Below are 26,881 nucleotides of genomic sequence, written 5' to 3' on the forward strand. Positions count from 1 at the left end.
AGCTGCTGCAGGACAGATAAGCCCCGAGCAGACGGGGTGGCGACGTGCGGAGTCAGGGCCGAGGAGAGGGGGTGTTACCGACCACTTTTACCGATCTCTTCGTCAGACATGATCTCAAGTCGTTGAACCGGGTCGAAGCTTTGTCCGAGCTGACGCTGCCTCCTGCTGTTTTTGTCCTCTCTCATCCTCCGTCGCCCTCATATCAGTGCTCCCGTCTCGTCCGCCCTCTTCTTCCTCCACTCCGCCCTGAGCACCGGGGATCACGGGATGTCGGGAGGAACCGCAGGAGCAGAGAGAAGAGAATAGCTGCTACGTCACATCAAGGAGAGAGCAGAGGAGGCCAGTGCGGAGGACGGACCAGGAAACACAAACTCTGGAACAGCATGTGATCGGACACTGGAGAACGACTCGTCTGGAGGTTTGTTTCACTTAAAGACTCATTCTCACCCAACTGCTTTGGATACCAGAGACTTTTTCCATCCACCCCGGTGCGGGTGCATGAAGAACCAGTTGAGCTGGTCGTCGCTCCTTTTCTATCTTTGCTAGAGTTTGTTCAGAGAATAATATTTCTTCACTAGAGTCCAACCGGAGTTATATTTCTGGGTGCATCTAAGGTTGTAGAGAACATTTGAGATAGACTCCATTTTCTTTTTTGCTTTTCACCTCGTTTGTGTCAAAATAAGAACATTAGCTGACGTGTTTAAATACTAAACCATATCTTGTTTCCACACACACACACGCACACACACAAACACACACACTTTATGCATATCGCACACACACACACACACAGACACACAGACACCCTAAGCATGTATACACACACCGTTCCTGCCATGGCCTTCTTCTCCTGAGAGAGAGCAAAGCGTGGAGAGAGGGGTGTTCACCAGACGAGGCGCTCCGCTGTAGCAGGGGCCCCGGGGCCCCTCGGCAGTCTACACCCACCCGGTGTCCACCTCATCATACAAGGGGAACCGAGGGGAGGACACGAGGTACAACACGGACAGACGAACGTTGGACCAGAAAAAATGTCACCTTGAAGTGGTTTGACCAGCTTGTCTGTCTGCAAAGGGCGTCCCAGTCGCTGTGTGTGCGTGCGTGCGTGTGCGTGTGTGTGTGTGTGTCTGTGTGTGTGTGTGTGTGTGTGTGTAGCGCACGTGTCAGTGGTTGACCCACATTATTAGACCAGTTGAGCTTTTTCCCGTGGATCCACAGAACAGAGAAATAGAGTTCTTTACTTTTGTACTTCCTTCGTTCTGTTGAATCTCCTTCCGCTTCATCAGCAGGTCGACGCGGCGTTCACGTGGCGTCGCAGTCACGCCGATGTATCAAACACCCCGAGTGTGCAGGTGGTAGAAGTTGAGGTTTTTTTAGAGAGGTATGTTTAAAGGGACAGTTCGACATTTTGGGAAATACACTGTCGTGTCTGTAAATACGGAGCTGGAGCCGGGAGATAAAGACGCTTTAGCACATTAGGAGTAAATGTCACATTTATTTAATATGATTTCTCCCTTTGGAAACTTTCATTTAGTGAACTATTTTATGAATAATTGTTTTTGTAACTGTATTTTCTAGAACTTAAAATATAATTCATTCAAACAGCAACAAATACTTTTAAATAAAATAAGAGTAACACATAAATATTATATAAATATAAATATATAAACATTAAAAGATTTAGGGCCGGTCCACACAAAGACGCGTTTTCCTGTAACCGCACAACTTTAGTCTGGTTCAGTCTTCCGTCCACAGCAGCCGGCGTTATCAGCCGTTATTATCCTGAAAACAGGATCTTTATAAACCGGGTCCCAGAGTAGGAAGATCTGAAAAGGCCCCCCATGGCGTTGTGGTCTGGACGGTGAAAGCTCAGACTTTGTTAAAGGATGGCGTCATGGCCCCACCTCTGACCTCTGACCCCGCGGTGTCACATAACAACAACAGTGATGCTGCGTGAGAGGACAGAGACGGACCCAGAGGCTGTTTCCTGAACTGGACTCTGAGCCACATGCATGGGACTGAATGAGGCCCAGCACAGATGTCTCCCTTTTCCCTGATGCTCTGAATAAGGAGCTAAACTGCTCTAGGCTCTGTTTCTAAATCCAGTTCTAAGAAGCTGTGAAAAGTCTCTAAATGTAGTGAGAAAGTGGCGCCTGGGAGTGCTTTGGGACGGGGAAGGGGCTCCCAGCAGCACCCTCTGCTCAGTGAGGACACTAACTGCAGAGTGAAGGGGCTCCCAGCAGCACCCTCTGCTCAGTGAGGACACTAACTGCAGAGTGAAGGGGCTCCCAGCAGCACCCTCTGCTCAGTGAGGACACTAACTGCAGAGTGAAGGGGCTCCCAGCAGCCCCCTCTGCTCAGTGAGGACACTAACTGCAGAGTGAAGGGGCTCCCAGCAGCCCCCTCTGCTCAGTGAGGACACTAACTGCAGAGTGAAGGGGCTCCCAGCAGCCCCCTCTGCTCAGTGAGGACACTAACTGCAGAGTGAAGGGGCTCTTAGCAGCCCCCTCTGCTCAGTGAGGACACTAACTGCAGAGTGAAGGGGCTCCCAGCAGCCCCCTCTGCTCAGTGAGGACACTAACTGCAGAGTGAAGGGGCTCCCAGCAGCCCCCTCTGCTCAGTGAGGACACTAACTGCAGAGTGATGGGGCTCCCAGCAGCCCCCTCTGCTCAGTGAGGACACTAACTGCAGAGTGATGGGTGCATCAGAGTCCAGAACAGCACCAAAGTCTCCACTAAGACCAGAACCAGGGACACGTTTGTCTCTAGGATGGAGGAGGATTTGGAGAGGAACTCTCCGGTGTTTGGATTCTCCACAGCGTCTCCCCGTCTCTTCTTCTCCGTTGTTGGTGTATTTCTGTGGCAGTTACAGCGCCACCTCCAGGCCTGGCATGTGAACTACAGCGTTTGGAGTCGCTGCACCTGGTTTCCTGTGGACGCAGAGGTTTAGGAGTCGAGGCCGAGTGGACGGAAGGACAGAACAAAAAGGTGGTTTGCGATCGTGTGGACCCTTAAAGTAGTGCTTCTTCGTGGAGAAACTCAGTTTTAGAGATCTGCCTATCAACTAATCGATTAGTCGAGAAAATCACGTGAGTGTTAGTCGACTGAGCGTTTCTTTAATCGAGGAAATCCGTCCCGCTAAGCTAATCGTCTCCTGGCTCTAGCTCCTGATTTATTTATATGCAGCCGTGTCCCCAGGGTCCTCGTGATGACGGCTCTGCGTTCGCAGTTCAAGTTGTAAAAAGAAAAAGCGTCTTTGGTGCAAATCTGAAGGAGAACAACAGCTGCAGGTGATTTCAACACACGGATGCAGGGAAACATACGCTAAACAACATGAAAGCCTTTGAAACGTCACCTTAAAGTGTCATATTCAGAGGCTATTGAGCGTAGACACGTTTATATGAGACTGCTAAACTCTCAACAAGAAAATGTGAACGCCTATTTTCCATGCTGTCATTGGATTCAACATTTTACTGACTTTGAATCAGTGTCAAATCCTTTCGGAGGCCTTTTTTTAAGCTTCCAACTATTTTAAATAACACGAGCTATGAGCAAGCTAACATTTAAGAACTCAAAGTCAAACAGACGGTTGACGTTTAAGGAGCTAAAGACTCTTTTTACCAGAGAAATGAGGTGTTTTCTAAATGACTACCTGGACATTTTGTACATTGTTCCTTGTTAATTAAAGTAGAGCGAGGAGATTAATGACTTGATAAGCGATTCGTTAGCATTAAGCTAACTCCAGCTGGGGTCATCCCTACGTTCCCCGGTCGCATGAGCCTCAACCTTCGCTGGTTTGATTCAGCATTTTATTAGGATGAGAGGTTAAGGTTAGAGTCAGGGTTAGGCGTCACGGTTAGGGTCAGGGTTAGGGTCAGGGTTAGGGGTCAGGGTCAGGGTTAGGGGTCACGGTTAGTCTCAGGGGCTAGGGGTCACGGTTAGTCTCAGGGGTTAGGGGTCACGGTTAGTCTCAGGGGTTAGGGGTCACGGTTAGGGTCAGGGGTCACGGTCAGGGTTAGGATCAGGGGTTAGGGGTCACGGTCAGGGTTAGGGTCAGGGTCAGGGGTCACGGTTAGTCTCAGGGGTTAGGGGTCACGGTCAGGGTTAGGATCAGGGGTTAGGGGTCAGGGTTAGGTGTCACGGTTAGGATCAGGGGTTAGGGGTCAGGGTTAGGTGTCACGGTTAGGGTCAGGGGTCAGGGTCAGGGTCTACAGAGGCATATTGCCGGGGAATTCGGCACTGATTGTGGGAACATCAGACCCTTTTTTTTAAAAAATGGGTCCAATGTCGCCCGGCCACATTCAACCAAATGAGCCAAACAGCATCCCGAACCGGATGTTTAGAGGTGCAGTTCTGTGGTTTGGAGCGCAGAGTCAAAGGGAAGATATTGCTTTAGACCGAAACAGCCTTCAGTAGAGCGTTTCCTTCTCGTAAAGAAGGCCGGAGACGCGTCCGCAACAAAGCTGCGGCAGGCTGACGCTGCAGAGATCCGCTCTCACGCATCAGCAGGTCGATTCTTCCGCCAGATGACGTGAAATCCAAGAGAACCGTTGGCTTTTAGAGCAGATGGAGACTCTGTGGCTCCAGGGTGTTATGTCCAATGACGTGTTCGCATAAGTCCGCATGCCTCGGCCCTGCCCTCCAACCACTGTGCAAAAAAAATGATAAGCAGAGAACAAACCCCAACAAAGCCGGCAGATGTTCATCAGCGTGAGCCCTGTGTGAGATTAGAGAGGGATAGAAACCGGTTCTGATCTGCTGCAGATGGACTTTCTCTCTGACCCGTCCCACATCCAGTCTCACTGCAGCAGAGACAGGAGACAGGGTTTGAAACTGGGGATCGACCCATTTGGAGTTTTTTAGGGCTGATACTGAGGTTTTTTCATCAGCCTCAGCCGACGGCCGATACGGACCGCCCATTCTCTGGAGCTGATATTTGGAGCCGATTCTACTTTTGCTCCCTCAGTTTACATCATATAAATTAAACACAATGATGATGATGAGTCCTGACCCCAAGTGAAGGAGTTCAAGTACCTCGGGATCTTGTTCACGAGTGAGGGGACGATGGAGCGTGAGTTTGGCCGGAGAATCGGAGCAGCGGGGGCGGAGCTGCAGTCGCTCTACCGCACCGTTGTGATGAAAAGAGAGCTGAGTAAGACAAAGCTCTGGATCTACCGCTCAGTCCTGGTTCCTACCCTCACCTGTGGTCATGAAAGCTGGGTCAGGACCCACAGAACCAGGTCCAGGTCCAAGCGTGTGAAATGTGTTTCCTCAGGAGGGGGGCTGGAGTCTCCCTTAGAGAGAGGGGGAGAAGTTCAGCATCCGTGAGGAACTCGGAGTAGAGCCGCTGCTCCTTTGTGTTGAAAGGAGCCAGTTGAGGTGGTTCAGGATCATCTGGTAAGGATGAACCCTGGGCGCCTCCCTAGGGAGGTGTTCCAGGCACGTCCAGCTGGGAGGAGGCCTCGGGGAAGACCCAGGACCAGGTGGAGAGATTAGATCTCCACACTGGCCTGGGAACGCCTCAGGATCCCCCAGTTAGAGCTGGTTAATGTGGCCCGGGAAAGGGAAGTTTGGGGTCCCCTGCTGGAGCTGCTGCCCCCGAGACCCGACCCCAGATAAGCGGATGAAGATGAAGATGAAGACAATGATGACAACAAATGTTTCGAGTCTCAATTTAAATAAAGGAACATTTATTGGACTTTAAAAAGGCGTCTGCAGCAGCACGGAGCTGCCTGCGGACGCAGCCCACATCGCCCGATGTCCATACACGTGAAAAAGGCAAATATCGGCCGACATTATCGTTCTAACACTAGTTTAAACTTTGTTAAAGGTCCAATTTAAAACCTAATCAGCATTTATAAAGCTGGAAATGTGTGTGTTTGCTAGCAACAGTCCAGGCTGGTCAGAAGTAGAAGTTCAGTATGTGTTGAAACGTGTATATAAGAGTGTTTAACGGGATAACAAATGTCTATTTGATTATATGTATAGCTCTATTAAAAGATTTAGAGAGAAATATTAATTCTATGGAGGTTGATTTAAAGTTGCCAGAGCCGACCTGACGACCACGGCGGTGGTCTCACCCCCCCACCCCCCCCCTAAACATCCTGCAGAGGATGCCTTAAACAGCCCACAGTCGTTCCTTCCCTCCACTGTACCTGCACCACTGTCCGTACAGCTCCACCACGAAAATGTGTTTGTATCTCAAAGTAGATTCTTTCAGAGCGCACCTCACGTGTGGTTGGATACGTGCTCGACAGGAACCCAGCGTCTGGAATACACACACACACACACACACACACACACACACACACACATATATATATATGTGTGGTTTTAGAACAAGCTTCACCCTTATCCGGTTTCATATCACACTCCGTCCGCAGCTTCGCGCAGCTTTCGAGGAGACGAATGAAACATTATACGCAAGCTCTGTGTTCTGTGAACATGAAGCCGTACGGAGGCCGGCGCGGGACAATGCTGCTATAATCCTGTTCCTGTCTGAACATCGTGTTAAAGCCAACGGCGACGCGTCCGAGGGGGTAGAAAAGCACAGTATTTTTAAAGATTTGTATAGAGTTCTATGAAATTTTATAGAGGTTATGTGAACAAAGAGCTGTTCAACACTCACGCGTGGATTGCCAAAAAAAAAACAACTATATAGATTTAAAAAAACGTGGATATTATTAGATTTACAGATTATGTAAGAAGCAATATTTATTCTGAATGACTCTTCTTGGTTGTGTTTGATTCTCTCATTTTAAAGTGACATATCACGACGCGACCACTTGTCAGTGTTTTAACGCAGCGTCGCCTACACGCCGCCGCCGTTCGTAGACTTAAGGTATTTTCGGCCGATCAAGCGAGCGCAGACAAACCCAGGTATCTTCTGACGACCGCCATCTGCCTGACTCATCTCCCCGAACCCCTCAGTCTTAGAGTGTGTGTGTGTAGAAAAGAGGTGTACATTTTTTTAAAAGCTATATATCCGCAGGCCATCTTGGTAGGAAGCTATATGAAATCTATATATATGTATACATGCATCAATCCACCAGGAAGACTAGCGGTGGCTGTTGAATCCCTTTGCGCGGATCAACATGGTCACTACGCGGTTTCTTTCTCTGTGGAAGTAGAGCTGAGTAGATGTAGGAGACTTTAGAGAGCGTCCCCGCGGCGTGGCGTGGCGTGGCGTGTCACCGGCCCGTGTTGGGGACAGGCGCGGCCCGCTTACCCACCTCCACTCCCCTTCGAACACACCGCTCCCCCCTTCATCGTCGTCCAACATTCGGGTAACCGCTTCTTTCTTTTCTTTCTTAACGGATTTATTCTTTTCCTCATGGATAGATTCTTATTCTTTGACGAAGTCTTCATAGACGCTAAGATGTTTACGGTAAAGTTGTGCAAAGACTTGTGTTCCTGTTTTCTATGTTGCTGTAATTTTGTGCTATAAATCATCATAGAGTCGACTAATTACTGAAATGAAGAGCGAGAGAAATGTTCCTGTAACTGCACCTGACCCCCCCCCCCCCCTAACCCCACCCCCGACCACGCCCCCGAATCCTCAAGACTTCTTGTATGGCAACCAAAATTCACTGTAAGAAAATAAATATAATATTGCACTACTGTTGTATCCCTCTCAGTCCTGTTGGAGGTGTGTGTGTGTGTGTACGTGTGTGTGTGTGTGTGGGTGCGTGTGTGTGTGTGTGTGTTCAAAAGTTAAAGGTTGAATCTGTAGAATCTTAATTAAAAACTACGTTTTTAAATAATAATAAAACACCCACAGGGCGTTTTGAGGGGTTTGACAATGACTTTCTGTCCCGTTGTGTTTCCATGGTAGCAGCCAATAGCGTTGCTGGTTGCCAGGGTTGTCTGTTGTTGGGTGCAGCTACTGTAGGCTGGCACTGGGTGAAATGGAGTCAGCCAATCCTGCAGCTGCTTGGGAGCCTCAGTGAAGGGGGCGTTCTTTGTCCCAGCAGCTGAGTGAGCGGAGACGGGCAACAACCAGAGTCACTATAGGCCGAGCATTCACTCCATGGACTGAGAGAAAGGAGAGGAACGCCATTCAAACGCACGCCCACATGGCTACGCTGCTCCTTGATGCTAGCATCACTTTCATCTGCACTTAGCTGGAACGGCTAATGCTAACGGCTAACGCTAACTGTCAGTCAAACTCCTCTGATCCTTGTTTTTATGCTGTGATTTTCTGGAGGGGACGGGTTCAAACAGGCTCAAACTGACTCCGGTCTCCTGGAGCTACTGGGCCGGGTCTGACCAACCTGGCAACCCCACTGCTGGACTTCTTTTTTGTTGTTGCGACGACGATCTGGAGACTCTCGATGGAGCCGTTCTGATCATTCTCCATATTCTTCTTTCTATTTGTTGAAGAATATGGATTATGACGAAATATTGTCGTCAACGAGCCTTTATCACGTGACGATAACTATAAATAAATAAATATTTAATAACGCAATTTCGTCGACAAATTAAAACGTGATGAAATGTGGTTTACAAAATAAAAACTACCCTAAAATATCTCTTCATTTACTTTGAGCAAAACGAGGCGAAATAACGTCGTTTCGTCTCGTTTAGTCACTTTATTATTATCATTATTATTATTTTTCAGTTTATCTGTTTCCTGTGTGTTGCGTTTGAGTGACGTCACTTCCTCTATCCCCAAAGGCGGCAATATTTAGATTCTGAAGCTGCCGCTGCTGTGGGTTAGCGTTAGCATTAGCATTAGCGTTAACAACAACAACTAAAGAAAGATGAAAACAAAGGAGAAGAAGAGACACTTTCATTACACAGACGTGGACTTTAGGTAAGTCAAGACATTAACGTAACGATACTTTGTGTTTTATTAAGCTAATGCGACATGCTAACTCATGAGGCTACGGTTAATGTGTCGGGTTTAACGCTAGCTTCACGTCAGCCGCCACTTGGAATCTGTGTGTGCGTGTCTATTACTGCACTTACGGTACGGGTGCCCGACTTGGCCAAAATGGAAGGGAGAGCGGTTTTTTATTCCCTATGCAAATTTCCTGGTTTTCAAGAATTAATTAAAATGATTTCATAGGATGTTTGCTAATATTTACAATGGATTCCTGTTCACAGTGACTCTGACTATGATTATGGAAAATATCAAAACATTTTACTTTATGGTTTTTATAATAAATTAGATTTAAAATCCCTCCCAGTGTTAAAGTTTATACTGACAAATGGATAATTTCCTGATTTTCTAAGTTAATTAAAATGATTTCATAGGATATTTGCTAATATTTACAATGGATTCTGGTTCAAAGTGACTCTGACTATGATTATGTTAAATATCAAAACATTTTACTGTATGGTTTTATAATAAATTAGTTTTAAAATCCCTCTAAGTGCCAAAGTGCACACTGGCAAATGGATAATTTCCTGATTTTCTAAGTTAATTAAAATGATTTAATAGGATATTTGCTAATATTTACAATGTATTCCTGTTCAAAGTGACTCTGACTATCATTCTAATAAATATCAAAACATTTTACTGTATGGTTTTATCATAAATTAGATTTAAAATCCCTCCCAGTGTTAAAGTGCACACTGACAAATGGATAATTTCCTGATTTTCTAAGTTAATTAAAATGATTTCATAGGATGTTTGCTGATAATTATAATGTATTCTTGTTCACAGTGACTCTGACTATCATTATGGAAAATATCAAAATATTTTACTGTATGGTTTTATAATAAATTAGATTTAAAATCCCTCCCAGTGTCAAAATGCATATGGATAATTTCCTGATTTAATTAAAATGATTCCTTAAATCAAATCAAATCAACCTTTATTTATTTATTTGGTGCTTTTCATACAGAAAAGTATCGCAAAGTGCCGAGTTACAGAGATGTACAGAAGAAGAGAAACATCAAATAAAATCAGGAGAAGAAAGTGAAAAGAACCCTCCCACCCCCACAGTCATGCACAGAGACACACACACACATATGTATACGTTCATACACACATTCACACACACACACAGCCACGCTGACACACAAACACACACACTCACACCTACACAAACACTAGCTGTCACTACAGAGACACGGCCGGGCAGCGAGACCTGAGGTACAGAGGAGGCTAGAGGAAGCTGCCTTTGGGGGGGGCGACCACACCGGGAGAGACCCCAGTCCAAGGTCACAGGGAGCACCGCCACAGAGACCCCCCCAACCCGGGCAGACAGGAGCCTCCGCACCAAGGTGCAGAGCCCTCTAGTCGCCCGGGCCGGAACCGTCCACGGGACAGCACCCCCTGCAGCCAAGATCAGAGACAACTCCCAATCCTTTAGGCCCCCTGAGGAAACACTGGAGACTAAAAACTGTTGCCTAAAACAGTAAAGGGTTAAAATATGGAGGGACTAAAACATAAAAGCATAAAAGCACAGAGGCTAAAACATGAAATAGAAAATAAAAGCATTAGAGCATAAGACATGAGGACATAAAAATAAATAAAAGCATGAAGGCTAAAACACAGAGATTAAAACAGTAAAAAAGGATAAAAAGTGCTCGGATTAGCACCGAAAAGAAATCAATTAACTAAACGCCTGGTGAAAAAGATGATGTGTCTTAAGCCTCTTTTTAAAAAGAGGTTGTTGTCGGCGATCATTGTTCCCTAAACACACTCCAGAGTGAACGCACAGATCACTCTCACTCTGTTTTTAATGATTGTATTATAATGTGTGTAGATGCATCCTAGGGTGCGCTGGGACACATCATCAGTGATGTTATAACCTGAGATCGACGGGCGTTTCGGGTCTCTCAACATCAGACACCCTCCCTCAGGCGACCCAGCCGGGGTGATCGATCCCCGGCTTGTGCCCCGGCAGCGTTAGCCCACTTTTCGGACCTTTTAATCCAGATCCACCTGGGGGCTCTCTCTGCAGCCTCTGTGGCGGACTTGACCGCTCTCCTCCTAGCAGCACCCGAGATGCCAAGAAGGCTGTAGGCCCTGCACAGGGAGCGTGCAGCGAAGCCCCGACATCCCACCTCTATTGGCTCGAGCGGGCTTTCCAGCCTCTCCTCCGGCAGTCTTCGATGAGCTCCTGGTATTTGAGTCGGTTACCCTCATTGGCCTCTTCCATTCGGTCCTCCCAAGGGACTGTCTGTCCAATAAGAGGACTTGCTTTGAAGAGACGGATGTCAGAACCAGGTCTGGTCTCAATGAAGTGGATGTTACACATTCTGGGAACTTGAGCTGCCTGCCCAAGTCAACTCGCAGCTCCCAGCCTGATGCCGAGGAGAGAAGGCCGGCCAATGGCGTTGGCTTTGAGCGTGGCTTTTCTCCCGCTTTCACAAATGGAATTACTAATGATAGTATTATTATAATGATAGGGATTTGTCCCTGATACATTCTCAGGAGTTTCTCCAGATGCCCCTGGATCAAGTATTTGTTTGCCCAGGTCTGGTCCAACATTTACAAAAACTGATTAAAGCCGTTAGCTAAGGGCGCACTCACACTGTCCTTCCCTACCGGGCCAAAACAGGTTTTGCGGGTAAAGCCTAGTGCGTCTGACCAGTGTGAGTGCAACCGCTCCGCACCTAGCTGCGGCCAGCTGGCCGCCCACAGCCCGTTGAGAGAGGTGGGCTTTAGTAGAGCGCGTTTGCACATGTACGAGCACGAGCGTGCGCACGTGTACGAGCACGAGGCCTACGGCGGTTCTGAGGTCATTTCCTGTGCGCCTGTTGGGACGTAGAGAAAAGAAGGAGGGACCATGCGCGGACATTTCAAACAATGGCGGTGAAAGGTTCACGTTGGTGTGATGCGGAGGTGGAGTGTTTACTGCAGATTTGGTCGATGAAAAGATTCAAAAACAGTCGACAAGACGCACAAAAACTCAGAGGTCTACGGAAAGATCTGGAAACAAAGCCACCACTACCACTATACCTGTACATTATCATCGCTATTCTATCAAACATATAATGAAACACACGCAGTAATGTTGACTGTCCAGTGTCTCGCAGTAGACGCTCTGTTGCATCGGAGACATCCCCTCACTGCCAGAGCGCACCACAGGCACACGGCGACGACTCAGCCCTTTGGACCAGCGGTCAAAAATGAAATGCAGCTGAGAAGAAGAAGTGCACTGAGCTCCAGCTCCACGTCTCAGGATGCTCGACATAGAGACGGCATCTCTGCGTCAGCCTCAGACAAAAACCGGCGGGGGGGCGGTGAACCCACGACCACGAGACATCAGGGCAGTTTCCCACAGTTCTGGATGACCCAGCCGGTGGCGTCAACGTCCAGCTTCAGCAGGTTCATGACCCATTCGTCCTTCTGCGCCCCGGCCATGAACTCAGACAGAGTTATCTGACCTGAAAAACACAATTCACATAAACAAGGGTAAGAGCAGTAACAGAGCGACTGTGTGTGTGTACGAGCAGCTCATTACGACCGACTGTGTATTTCCTTTAGTGTGGACTCGACCTCTAGTGACCGCAGTCATTATGGAGGAAAGTCTAGATCGTTACTATAGATTATAAAAACGTCTTACAGTGTATATAACATACTATATACAGTATAAATATAGAGATGGATGGATGGATGGATATATAGATGGATGGATGGATGGATGTATGGATGGATAGATGGATGGATAGATAGAGAGATAGAGAGCTAGATGGATAGAGAGATAGATGGATGGATAGATGGATAGAGAGATAGCTGGATAGAGAGATAGATGGATGGATGGATAGATAGATGGATAGAGAGATAGACGGATGGATAGATAGAGAGATAGATGGATGGATAGATAGAGAGATAGATGGGTAGATGGATGGATGGATAGATAGAGAGCTAGATGGATAGAGAGATAGCTGGATAGAGAGATAGATAGATGGATAGACGGATGGATGGATGGATGGATGGATAGATAGATCGATAGATGGATAGAGAGATAGATGGATAGAGCGATAGATGGATAGATAGATGGATGGATAGATAGATGGATAGACGGAAGGATGGATGGATGGATGGATGGATAGATGGATATAGAGATAGCTGGATAGATAGATGGATGGATAGATAGATGGATAGATAGATAGATAGATAGATGGATGGATAGATAGATGGATAGATAGATAGATAGATGGATGGATGGATAGATAGATGGATAGATAGATAGATAGATGGATAGATAGATAGAGAGATAGCTGGATAGAGAGATAGATGGATGGATAGATAGATGGATAGACGGAAGGATGGATGGATGGATGGATGGATGGATGGATAGATGGATAGACAGACAGATAGATAGATAGACAGAGAGACAGATAGATAGATCTACTGTTTAGAAGACATCTATCAACTGACTGAAACATCACAGTGACGGGGGGAATGGGAACAGTGTCAGTGGTCCAGGATGTGCTGATCACCTGCCCCCCCCCCCCCCCCGGTGCCATCCTGTGATACGTTGCTGCATGGGTTGAAGGTCTTGTTGGTAAAATAATCTACATACAGTTCATCATATTTGAACTAAAGCCACGTGAATTCCTTCTTGTTCTTTGAATTGTGAAGTGTTGTCAGAAGTAGTGATGCTGATTTCTTTCACGTTCGAGGACGTACAAGAAATTGTGTGAAAAGCTGCAGAAACAGAAAATGAATAAACATCCTTTATTTGTCTGCGGAGCTCTTCCTTCCTTACCGTCGTTGTTCTGGTCCACCAGCTCAAAGATCCTGTCACAGATTTGCGACGGCGTCATGCTAACGTCACTCGTCTGGAGCTTGATTTTGTAGAGAATCTGTGAGAGATGCGTGAAACGTGAGTGTGTTAATCATCAACATCAGCTTTATTTACGCCTGCCACAGGACACACAGGCTTTCACTGACAGGTCTGAAAGTCCATACGACAGGTGCCATCTAAGGGCGCACTCACACTGTCCTTCCGCACTGGGCTAAAACAGGTTTTTCGGCTAAAGCCTAGTGCGTTTGACCAGTGTGAGTGCAACCGCTCCGCGCATAACTGTGGCCAGCTGGCCGTCCACGGCCCGTTTGGGAGAGGTGGGCTTTAGTAAAGCACGTTTGCACATGTACGAGCACGAGAGTGCGCACGTGTACGAGCACGAGGCCTACGGCGGTTCTGAGGTCATTTCCTGTGCGCCTGTTGGGACGTAGAAAAAAGAAGGAGGGACCATGCGCGGACATTTAAAACAATGGCGGTGAAAGGTTCACGTTGGTGTGATGCGGAGGTGGAGTGTTTACTGCAGATTTGGTCGATGAAAAGATTCAAAAACAGTCGACAAGACGCACAAAAACTCCGAGGTCTACGGAAAGATCTGGAAACAAAGCCACGCATCGCCATGACGTCATCAATGCGTGTGACGTGTTACGGCGTGATGACGTATAGGCAGCAAGAAGCATTCTCCGAGGCCCAGGTAGTGTGAGTACAAACGGGCCTGGAGGGGGGGACAAGGACCCTAAAGCACGGGGCACGGGACGGAGGCACAGTGGGAGGGCGCCCTAACTCAAATGAATGAGTCCGTCTTTCATTCAATTGTCTCCACAACCGTTCGTCTGATTGACTTCCCCCTTGGTGGATGTTTCTTTAAGGACCCACAGAAGCGCAGTGTTGAGTGTGAAGTTGTGTGAATGAGCAGAAACACTGAAGAGGGTTTGAAACGGGCGCGTTTCGAGCTGGCACTGCTCTCGTTAGCAGGATGGAGGAAGCAGCTCAGGTTCATTCAATGATTGGGAACAAACGGGCGCTAAAACAAATGCAACTGCAGCGTTTTTTATGTCCCATGAATGGAGAGGACGTATGAAGCAATGAAACCTTTTTGTTTTGGATTACTGTGTGACATAATTCCCGTCGATCCCATGCACAGCGGGCTAATTTTAGTTCAGAGGCTTACGGCAGAGCCCGCTGAAGATGTTCGCTTCAAGAATAGCCCCACTCCTCATAAAGCCCTGAGAACCTGCATTACCTGACCCCCTCATCCCTAAGCCCTGTCACTGGGCCAACTATAATCTGTCCTGAGAGGATCTGTGTTATGAAACCTGCTCATTCTGAATGCAACCCACTCTACTTTCTACAAAAACCTTCATTCATAACATTTGTATTAATTGCAAAAAATCACAGAAAAGTGACGTCCTTAAAACGTCTCCCTCACCCGGATGAACCGCTTCACCTCCTGCCGGTCCAGCTTGCCGTTCCCGTCCTTGTCGTACATCTTGAAGGACCACCTGAGCCTGTCTTCGAGATTCCCCCGTAAGATCAGGTGGAGTGCTGCCGTGTACTCCAGGAAATCAAGTGTGTTATCCTGCGAGCAAACAACGCACAGTGTAAAGGAAGGTGTTTTAGTGATGCCACAGAAGAAGACAAAATGCCAGAGTCCTGGAGTTTATTCGTACTTGATCAAGGAGAACGGAAGAGTCGTCAACGCAAAGTAGTGTGTAAAGGGCTCAAACAGCAAAGATCAGATTCTTATGCTAGGAAGGTGGACCGAGACAGCAAGAGGAGAAGTGCTAACGTCTCATTGGCTATAATGCATAAACATGACATTTCATTTTTCCTTTATTTCAGGCAGCATTCACTACCATAGCATTTGCACAGAAAACGGCAACATTCGAAGAAGAGGAAGAAGAAGAAGAAGAATTACTTTATTTATCCCGCAACAGGGATTGTTATTATTAATCATGTAACACACACACAGGCCTGAAATACACACACATGCACAGACAGGACCAATACATGCAATTAAGGAGAGATGTTAGTGACAGCCCCCGAGCAGTTGGGGGTTCGGTGCCTTGCTCAACAGCACCGCTGCAGTGCCCAGGAGATGAACTGGCACCTCTCCAGCCACCAGTCCACGCTCCATACATGGTCCACAGAGGGACTAGAACCAATGAACCTACGGTTCCCAGCCAAGTCACCTATGTCACCTTAAAAATACTGGCTGTAAGTGGAATTGTAACCCACGCTACCAGTGGAGACTTCAACCTTAACGCAACCCCTTGGACCGCCCTGATTTAAGGAATCAGTGAGGTGAGGGCAAAGGTTCCAGTGGAAAGCACTTGCTGTCAGAAGTGGGATATGAACCCACGCCTCCAATGGAGACTGCAACCTGAACGCAGCCCCATGGACCAGTCAGCAATCCTGACTTTGAATGTGATTTGTGCCTAAAAAGGAGCGGGAAGAGGAAATCTTATGTATCCCCCACCCCCCTTTTTCTCATCAAGTGTCTGTGTGATGTCACTTCCTGAATTTATGCAAGTTCGTAATGACATTAAGGAAGTGGCGGCGAGCGTTAGCAGCTATATCTTGCAGCCTGCAGAGCGTGACACAAAGGGCCCCAAAGGAATCGTGGACTTGGGTGTTCCTCCAGGATCCTCGAGGGCCACTGTCCTGCATGTTTTAGGTTTCTCTCTGCTCCTGGAGCCACTGTCCTGCATGTTTTAGGTTTGACAGTGGCTCCAGGAGCAGAGAGAAACCTAAAACATGCAGGACAGTGGCTCCAGGAGAAGAGAGAAACCTAAAACATGCAGGACAGTGGCTCCAGGAGCAGAGAGAAACCTAAAACATGCAGGACAGTGGCTCCAGGAGCAGAGAGAAACCTAAAACATGCAGGACAGTGGCTCCAGGAGAAGAGAGAAACCTAAAACATGCATGACAGTGGCTCCAAGAGCAGAGAGAAACCTAAAACATGCAGGACAGTGGCTCCAAGAGCAGAGAGAAACCTAAAACATGCAGGACAGTGGCTCCAAGAGCAGAGAGAAACCTAAAACATGCAGGACAGTGGCTCCAGGCGCAGAGAGAAACCTAAAACATGCAGGACAGTGGCTCTAGGAGCAGAGAGAAACCTAAAACATGCAGGACAGTGGCTCCAGGAGCAGAGAGAAACTAAAACATGCAGGACAGTGGCTCCAGGAGCAGAGAGAAACTTAAAACATGCAGGACAGTGACTCCAGGAGCAGAGAGAAACTAAAACATGCAGGACAGTGGCTCCAGGAGCAGAGAGAAACCTAAAACATCCAGGACAGTGGCTCAAGGAGCAGAGAGAAACCTAAAACATGCAGGACAGTGGCTCCAGGAGCAGAGAGAAACCTAAAACATGCAGGACAGTGGCTCCAGGAGCAGAGAGAAACTAACACATGCAGGACAGTGGCTCCAGGAGCAGAGAGAAACCTAAAACATGCAGGACAGTGGCTCCAGGAGCAGAGAGAAACTAAAACATGCAGGACAGTGGCTCCAGGAGCAGAGAGAAACCTAAAACATGCAGGACAGTGGCTCCAGGAGCAGAGGGAAAACTAAAACATGCAGGACAGTGGCTCCAGGAGCAGAGAGAAACCTAAAACATGCAGGACAGTGGCTCCAGGAGCAGAGAGAAACTAAAACATGCAGGACAGTGGCCCTCCAGGAGCAGAGAGAAACTAAAACATGCAGGACAGTGGCTCCAGGAGCAGAGAGAAACCTAAAACATGCAGGACAGTGGCTCCAGGAGTAGAGAGAAACCTGAAACATGCAGGACAGTGGCTCCAGGAGCAGAGAGAAACCTAAAACATGCAGGTCAGTGGCTCCAGGAGAAGAGAGAAACCTAAAACATGCAGGACAGTGGCTCCAGGAGCAGAGAGAAACCTAAAACATGCAGGACAGTGGCTCCAGGAGCAGAGAGAAACCTAAAACATGCAGGACAGTGGCTCCAGGAGCAGAGATAAACCTAAAACATGCAGGACAGTGGCTCCAGGAGCAGAGAGAAACCTAAAACATGCAGGACAGTGGCTCCAGGAGCAGAGAGAAACCTAAAACATGCAGGACAGTGGCTCCAGGAGCAGAGAGAAACTAAAAACATGCAGGACAGTGGCTCCAGGAGCAGAGAGAAACCTAAAACATGCAGGACAGTGGCTCCAGGAGCAGAGAGAAACTAAAACATGCAGGACAGTGGCTCCAGGAGCAGAGAGAAACCTAAAACATGCAGGACAGTGGCCCTCCAGGACCTGAATAGCCCACCCCTGGTCTAGGAGTCAACATATTTCCCCTACACACAGCTGCACTCAACGTCTCAGAACTAAAAACACGTGGTGAGGAACTGCTGCGTCTTCTACCTGATTGGTGTCAAAGGAGTGGAACACGGTCTCGATGTAGAGGGACTCCTCCGGAGAGCTGCTCTGCACGCCGAAGATCCTCTTGAACTCGTGAAGGTGCAGGGCGCCGCTCGGACACTCCTTCATGAAAATGATGCACAGCTCCTGCACCTGGGCCAAATCCATCTCCTCGGTGCGGCTCTCTTCTTGTCCCATGGCGTCCCCTTGATTTCCCTGGATCAAAGCTGTGAGAGGGAGTTTGGATGTGGTCGTCGTCTGCAGATCACTGAGACACCCGTTCACACACTCCAGTCGAACTGAAGAGCTTTGCTCCATCCAGCCGCTCTGTGAGCAGGCAATCCTATTAACGCGTTAATCTCTTGACCTTTAGCCGACAAGGTGGCGTCCAAGTGGGCCTGAAAATTTGGCATTACCGTTGTTAGCAAGGGCCAAAACAGCGATAACCACGGAATCGATTTAATGACAAAGCAGGTGCAGTCGATTAAAGCAGCCGGCTTCATTAACAGCCGTCCAAACACTTTGAACTGTTCCAGTGTCTCACAACCATTCATTCATTCATTCATTCATCTTCAACCTCTTGTTCCTGTCGAGGTCGCGGGGGGCTGGAGACGATCCCAGCTGACATCGGGCGTGAGGCGGGGTCCACCCTGGACAGGACGCCAGTCTATCACAGGACACATAGAGACGAACAGAGACAGACAACCATTCACACCTACGGGTGATTTAGAGTCATCAATGAACCGAACACCTGCACGTCTTTGGACTGTGGGAGGAAACCGGAGAACCCGGAGAAAACCCACGCAGACACGGGGACAACATGCTAACTCCACACAGAAGGGCCCCAGCCGGTACTCGACCCGGGAACCCTCTTGCTGTGAGGCAACAGTGCAAACCCCCACACCACCGTGTCGTCCCCCCAAATAGATACAGCATAGTTAAAAACATCAAACACAAGGAAGGACATGTAACATACAGAAATATATCACGCACGCACGCACGCACACACACACACACACACACACACACACACACGGGTGATTTAGAGTCATCAATGAACCGAACACCTGCACGTCTTTGAAGAAGAAGAAGAACTTTATTTATCCTGCGATGGGGAAATTTAATTTTTCCACTCTTATTATTAATCATGTTACACACACGGGCCCGAAATACACACACATGCAATTAACGGGGAGATGTCAGAGCGAGGGGGCTGCCAGTGACCGGCGCCCCGAGCAGCTGGGGGCTCCGACCCAGCCACCAGTCCATGCTCCATTCACGGTCCACGCAGGGATTTGTACTAGCAACCCTACGGGTCCCAGCCAAGTCACCTATGGACTGTGGGAGGAAAGAAAAAGGACCATCAGCTGACTGTGATTGTGCTCCTTCTGTCCTCCCTGAACACATCTATCATCTGTTTGTTCTCTCTTTTTCTTTATGACACATTTCTAATGTTTCCCTAAAGCTCGTACGATAACCAGGTGGGCTTGTCCTTGTGTGTCCAGAGTGGGAGGGTGTTTACGGAGGTTATTTTTGTCCACTGACGTGAGATTAACAGCACAGATATAACCAAAGCTGCTCTCCGGCATGCACCGGTCGGTTTATAGACGTTGGGTTCTTTTATGTTCTTCTTCTTTCACACTTCACGCTTCACTTTGTTTGCATGTGTCGGCAGATTCCTCCTGAAGTCAACAGAAGTTAGTTAAGTTAGAGAACGCCGCCTTTAAATGTTTTAAATCTCTACTTCAGCAGCACGTACAGACACTTTCATTCCTCTCTTTATTCTGAAGGTTTCCACATTCACAGGCTCATTTATATGACTTTTAACATCTTATTCTGGGTTAATAAATGACAAATTCACCCTCAGAATATAAATATATAACCTTTATAACCTTTATTTAACCAGGTTTGTCCCATTGAGATCTTGGGATCTTAAGACTTGGCCAAGAATGGCAGCACACGAAGTTCCAACACAATGTCACAAAACACAAAAAGAAACAAACAAAAAATGAGTTATAAGATTTTACAAGATTAATTAAAACATTTGAAGCGTGGATGTAATTGAGTTGATCTTGGACGTGAACACATTCAGAGACACCAGACTTTGGAGACTTTGGAGGGCGCACTCACACTGTCCTTCCGCACCGAGTCAAAACAGGTTTTACGCGTAAAGTCTGGTTCCTTTGACCAGTGTGAGTGCAACCGTACCACGTCTAGGAGCGGCACGCTTGCCGTCCACGGCCCGTTTGGGAGAGTTGGGCTTTTGTAAAGCACGTTTGCACGTGCGACTCTACCGGATGTCTCGATGGCTTATGTACGAGCACGAGCGTGCGCACGTGTACGAGCACGAGGACGAGGCCTACGGCGGCTCTCACGTAATTTATGTGCGCCTGTTGGGACATAGAAAAAAAAGGAGGGACCATACGCGGACATTTAACAACAACAACAATGGCGGCAAAAGGTTCACGTTGGTGTGAAAACAATAAACAGATGTTCTTGTGTCAACTTCTCCATACCTGATTCAATATAGCTGTAATATCTTGGGGCGCACTCACACTGTGCCTACGTCCCGTGCCCAAACAGGTTTCACAGCTAAAGTCTGGTTCCTTTGACCAGTGTGAGTGCAACCGTACCGCGTCTAGGAGCGGCACGCTTACCGTCCACGGCCCGTTTGGGAGAGGTGGGCTTTTGTAAAGCACGTTTGCACATGTACGAGCACGAGCGTGCGCACGTGTACGAGCACGAGGCCTACGGTGGTTCTGAGGTCATTTCCTGTGCGTCTGTTGGGACGTAGAAAAAAGAAGGAGGGACCATGCGCGGACATTTCAAACAATGGCGGTGAAAGGTTCACGTTGGTGTGATGCGGAGGTGGAGTGTTTACTGCAGATTTGGTCGATGAAAAGATTCAAAAACAGTCGACAAGACGCACAAAAACTCCGAGGTCTACGGAAAGATCTGGAAACAAAGCCACGCATCGCCATGACGTCATCAATGCGTGTGACGTGTTACGGCGTGATGACGTATAGGCAGCAAGAAGCATTCTCCGAGGCCCAGGTAGTGTGAGTACAAACGGGCCTGGAGGGGGGACAAGGACCCTAAAGCACGGGGCACGGGACGGAGGCACAGTGGGAGGGCGCCCTATAAGAAGTTCTTCTTCTTCTTCTTCTTCTTCTTCGCCTTCTTCGTCATAAGCGCTCTCCATATTTTACAGTGACCCTATTTGTGTCCGTGCTGATCAGGGGTCAGCTGTTACATCGCAGCGAGGCCGGGATCAACGCGCAACACCTGAGGATCAAAACCTGCCACCAAAGAAGATCGCATTAATCTCTCTGGGAGGATTACGGCCGGGATTATAATCTATTTTTCAAAGGATAATATTCAACAGAGTTTCGCGGTGTTGTAAAATAACCACATCCAAAAGGTAATTTGGTGATTTCTCCGCGCACTTAAAGAAAAACAGGTAAATAAACAGCGATCAGGTGCATTCACTTGAACTCAAGGGGCGTTCAGGGACAGCACGGTGAGAAAATACAGGATTACAGGGAATAATCTGTGTCAGGGCGATGATGAGACCTTTGCGTAACAAGCAACATGTTTTAAAGTGTTCGTCTTTACAGGATCCCATTAACAGCATCAGAGACATTTAGGTCGTCATGACAACACAAACATCGCTCAATGACTCCACTGATGAGGACAAGAAACACAAATAACACTACAAAGATACACTTAAAGCTGCATTCTCTCTAATGTCCAGCAGGAGGAGACTCCACTTAAAGCTGCATTCTCTCAAATGTCCGGAAGAAGGAGACTCCACTTAAAGCTGCATTCTCTCTAATGTCCACTTAAAGCTGCATTCTCTCTAATGTCCAGCAGGAGGAGACGCCACTTAAAGCTGCGTTCTCTCTAATGTCCAGCAGGAGGAGACGCCACTTAAAGCTGCATCCTCTCTAATGTCGAGCAGGAGGAGACTCCACTTAAAGCTGCATTCTCTCTAATGTCCAGCAGGAGGAGACTCCATTTAAAGCTGCATTCTCTCTAATGTCCAGCAGGAGGAGACTCCACTTAAAGCTGCATTCTCTCTAATGTCCAGCAGGAGGAGACTCCACTTAAAGCTGCATTCTCTCTAATGTCCAGCAGGAGGAGACTCCACTTAAAGCTGCATTCTCTCTAATGTCCAGCAGGGGGAGACTCCACTTAAAGCTGCATTCTCTCTAATGTCCAGCAGGGGGAGACTCCACTTAAAGCTGCATTCTCTCTAATGTCCAGCAGGAGGAGACTCCACTTAAAGCTGCATTCTCTCTAATGTCCGGAAGGAGGAGACTCCACTTAAAGCTGCATTCTCTCTAATGTCCAGCAGGAGGAGACTCCACTTAAAGCTGCATTCTCTCTAATGTCCAGCAGGAGGAGACTCCACTAAAAGCTGCATTCTCTCTAATGTCCAGCAGGAGGAGACTCCACTTAAAGCTGCACTCTCTCTAATGTCCAGCAGGAGGAGACTCCACTTAAAGCTGTATTCTCTCTAATGTCCAGCAGGAGGAGACTCCACTTAAAGCTGCATTCTCTCTAATGTCCAGCAGGAGGAGACTCCACTTAAAGCTGCATTCTCTCTAATGTCCAGCAGGAGGAGACTCCACTTAAAGCTGCATTCTCTCTAATGTCCAGCAGGGGGAGACTCCACTTAAAGCTGCATTCTCTCTAATGTCCAGCAGGAGGAGACTCCACTTAAAGCTGCATTCTCTCTAATGTCCAGCAGGAGGAGACTCCACTTAAAGCTGCATTCTCTCTAATGTCCAGCAGGGGGAGACTCCACTTAAAGCTGCATTCTCTCTAATGTCCAGCAGGAGGAGACTCCACTTAAAGCTGCATTCTCTCTAATGTCCAGCAGGAGGAGACTCCACTTAAAGCTGCATTCTCTCTAGTGTCCAGCAGGAACAGACCCCACTTAAAGCTGCATTCTCTCTAATGTCCAGCCGGAGGAGACTCCACTTAAAGCTGCATTCTCTCTAATGTCAAGCAGCGGGAGACTCCACTTAAAGCTGCATTCTCTCTAATGTCCAGCAGGGGGAGACTCCACTTAAAGCTGCATTCTCTCTAATGTCCAGCAGGAGGAGACTCCACTTAAAGCTGCATTCTCTCTAATGTCCAGCAGGAGGAGACTCCACTTAAAGCTGCAGTCTCTCTAATGTCCAGCAGGAGGAGACTCCACTTAAAGCTGCATTCTCTCTAATGTCCAGCAGGAGGAGACTCCACTTAAAGCTGCATTTTCTCTAATGTCCAGCAGGGGGAGACTCCACTTAAAGCTGCATTCTCTCTAATGTCCAGCAGGAGGAGACTCCACTTAAAGCTGCATTCTCTCTAATGTCCAGCAGGAGGAGACTCCACTTAAAGCTGCATTCTCTCTAATGTCCAGCAGGAGGAGACTCCACTTAAAGCTGCATTCTCTCTAATGTCCAGCAGGAGGAGACTCCACTTAAAGCTGCATTCTTTCTAATGTCCAGCAGGAGGAGACTCCACATAAAGCTGCATTCTCTCTAATGTCCAGCAGGAGGAGACTCCACTTAAAGCTGAATTCTCTCTAATGTCCAGCAGGAGGAGACTCCACTTAAAGCTGCATTCTCTCTAATGTCCAGCAGGAGGAGACTCCACTTAAAGCTGCATTCTCTCTAATGTCCAGCAGGAGGAGACTCCACTTAAAGCTGCATTCTCTCTAATGTCCAGCAGGAGGAGACTCCACTTAAAGCTGCATTCTCTCTAGTGTCCAGCAGGAGGAGACTCCACTTAAAGCTGCATTCTCTCTAATGTCCAGCAGGAGGAGACTCCACTTAAAGCTGCATTCTCTCTAATGTCCAGCAGGGGGAGACTCCACTTAAAGCTGCAATCTCTCTAATGTCCAGCAGGGGGAGACTCCACTTAAAGCTGCATTCTCTCTAATGTCCAGCAGGAGGAGACTACACTTAAAGCTGCATTCTCTCTAATGTCCAGCAGGAGGAGACTCCACTTAAAGCTGCATTCTCTCTAATGTCCAACAGAAGGAGACTCCACTTAAAGCTGCATTCTCTCTAATGTCCAGCAGGAGGAGACTCCACTTAAAGCTGCATTCTCTCTAATGTCCAGCAGGAGGAGACTCCACGTAAAGCTGCATTCTCTCTAATGTCCAGCAGGAGGAGACTCCACTTAAAGCTGCATTCTCTCTAATGTCCAGCAGGGGGAGACTCCACTTAAAGCTGCAATCTCTCTAATGTCCAGCAGGGGGAGACTCCACTTAAAGCTGCATTCTCTCTAATGTCCAGCAGGAGGAGACTCCACTTAAAGCTGCATTCTCTCTAATGTCCAGCAGGAGGAGACTCCACTTAAAGCTGCATTCTCTCTAATGTCCAACAGAAGGAGACTCCACTTAAAGATGCATTCTCTCTAATGTCCAGCAGGAGGAGACTCCACTTAAAGCTGCATTCTCTCTAATGTCCAGCAGGAGGAGACTCCACGTAAAGCTGCATTCTCTCTAATGTCCAGCAGGAGGAGACTCCACTTAAAGCTGCATTCTCTCTCTAATGTCCAGCAGGAGGAGACTCCACTTAAAGCTGCATTCTCTCTGATGTCCAGCAGGAGGAGACTCCACTTAAAGCTGCATTCTCTCTAATGTCCAGCAGGAGGAGACTCCACTTAAAGCTGCATTCTCTCTGATGTCCAGCAGGAGGAGACTCCACTTAAAGCTGCATTCTCTCTAATGTCCAGCAGGAGGAGACTCCACTTAAAGCTGCATTCTCTCTGATGTCCAGCAGGAGGAGACTCCACTTAAAGCTGCATTCTCTCTAATGTCCAGCAGGAGGAGACTCCACTTAAAGCTGCATTCTCTCTAATGTCGAGCAGGAGGAGACTTCACTTAAAGCTGCATTCTCTCTAATGTCCAGCAGGAGGAGACTCCACTTAAAGCTGCATTCTCTCTACTGTCCAGCAGGAGGAGACTCCACTTAAAGCTGCATTCTTTCTAATGTCCAGCAGGAGGAGACTCCACTTAAAGCTGCATTCTCTCTAATGTCCAGCAGGAGGAGACTCCACTTAAAGCTGCATTCTCTCTAATGTCCAGCTGGAGGAGACTCCACTTAAAGCTGCATTCTCTCTAATGTCCAGCAGGAGGAGACTCCACTTAAAGCTGCATTCTCTCTAATGTCCAGCAGGAGGAGACTCCACTTAAAGCTGCATTCTCTCTAATGTCCAGCAGGAGGAGACTCCACTTAAAGCTGCATTCTCTCTAATGTCCAGCAGGAGGAGACTCCACTTAAAGCTGCATTCTCTCTAATGTCCAGCAGGAGGAGACTCCACTTAAAGCTGCATTCTCTCTAATGTCCAGCAGGAGAAGACTCCACTTAAAGCTGCCTTCCCTCTAATGTCCAGCAGGAGGAGACTCCACTTAAAGCTGCCTTCCCTCTAATGTCCAGCAGGAGGAGACTCCACTTAAAGCTGCATTCCCTCTAATGTCCAGCAGGAGAAGACTCCACTTAAAGCTGCCTTCCCTCTAATGTCCAGCAGGAGGAGACTCCACTTAAAGCTGCATTCTCTCTAATGTCCAGCAGGGGGAGACTCCACTTAAAGCTGCATTCTCTCTAATGTCCAGCAGGAGGAGACTCCACTTAAAGCTGCATTCTCTCTAATGTCCAGCAGGGGGAGACTCCACTTAAAGCTGCATTCTCTCTAATGTCCAGCAGGAGGAGACTCCACTTAAAGCTGCATTCTCTCTAATGTCCAGCAGGAGGAGACTCCACTCAAAGCTGCATTCTCTCTAATGTCCAGCAGGAGGAGACTCCACTTAAAGCTGCATTCTCTCTAATGTCCAGCAGGAGGAGACTCCACTTAAAGCTGCATTTTCTCTAATGTCCAGCAGGAGGAGACTCCACTTAAAGCTGCATTCTCTCTAATGTCCAGCAGGAGGAGACTCCACTTAAAGCTGCATTCTCTCTAATGTCCAGCAGGAGGAGACTCCACTTAAAGCTGCATTCTCTCTAATGTCCAGCAGGAGGAGACTCCACTTAAAGCTGCATTCTCTCTAATGTCCAGCAGGAGGAGACTCCACTTAAAGCTGCATTCTCTCTAATGTCCAGCAGGAGGAGACTCCACTTAAAGCTGCATTCTCTCTAATGTCCAGCAGGAGGAGACTCCACTTAAAGCTGCATTCTCTCTAATGTCCAGCAGGAGGAGACTCCACTTAAAGCTGCATTCTCTCTAATGTCCAGCAGGAGGAGACTCCACTTAAAGCTGCATTCTCTCTAATGTCCAGCAGGAGGAGACTCCACTTAAAGCTGCATTCTCTCTAATGTCCAGCAGGAGGAGACTCCACTTAAAGCTGCATTCTCTCTAATGTCCAGCAGGAGGAGACTCCACTTAAAGCTGCATTCTCTCTAATGTCCAGCAGGAGGAGACTCCACTTAAAGCTGCATTCTCTCTAATGTCCAGCAGGAGGAGACTCCACATAAAGCTGCATTCTCTCTAATGTCCAGCAGGAGGAGACTCCACTTAAAGCTGAATTCTCTCTAATGTCCAGCAGGAGGAGACTCCACTTAAAGCTGCATTCTCTCTAATGTCCAGCAGGAGGAGACTCCACTTAAAGCTGCATTCTCTCTAATGTCCAGCAGGAGGAGACTCCACTTAAAGCTGCATTCTCTCTAATGTCCAGCAGGAGGAGACTCCACTTAAAGCTGCATTCTCTCTAATGTCCAGCAGGAGGAGACTCCACTTCAAGCTGCATTCTCTCTAATGTCCAGCAGGAGGAGACTCCACTTAAAGCTGCATTCTCTCTACTGTCCAGCAGGAGGAGACTCCACTT

The 26,881-nt window shown here is 47.9% G+C and overlaps 2 protein-coding genes across 2 annotated transcripts in view; one reads left to right on the forward strand and one right to left on the reverse strand.

Annotated features, from left to right (window-relative positions):
- The window catches only part of shank2b (SH3 and multiple ankyrin repeat domains 2b), a gene marked incomplete at both ends in the record, with an annotated part of 138,868 nt that extends 138,848 nt beyond the window's left edge, over positions 1–20 (forward strand). Inside the window, one exon of the mRNA XM_083920918.1 lies at positions 1–20. This exon is cut by the window's left edge and continues 506 nt beyond it. Coding sequence (XP_083777044.1) covers positions 1–20 — 20 coding nt within the window.
- Positions 21–12,219: 12,199 nt separating this feature from the next.
- Positions 12,220–18,261, reverse strand: LOC310964088 (guanylyl cyclase-activating protein 2-like; the record flags this gene model as incomplete). The annotated part of the gene is made up of 4 exons (XM_083937084.1): positions 12,220–12,341; positions 13,670–13,766; positions 15,135–15,284; positions 18,067–18,261. The coding sequence occupies 4 exons, from the start codon at positions 18,259–18,261 to the stop codon at positions 12,220–12,222; spliced, it is 564 nt and encodes a 187-aa protein (XP_083793210.1).
- Positions 18,262–26,881: the final 8,620 nt, after the last annotated feature.

Source organism: Echiichthys vipera, assembly GCF_963691815.1.
Source record: "Echiichthys vipera genome assembly, chromosome: 1".
NCBI lineage: Eukaryota > Metazoa > Chordata > Actinopteri > Perciformes > Trachinidae > Echiichthys > Echiichthys vipera.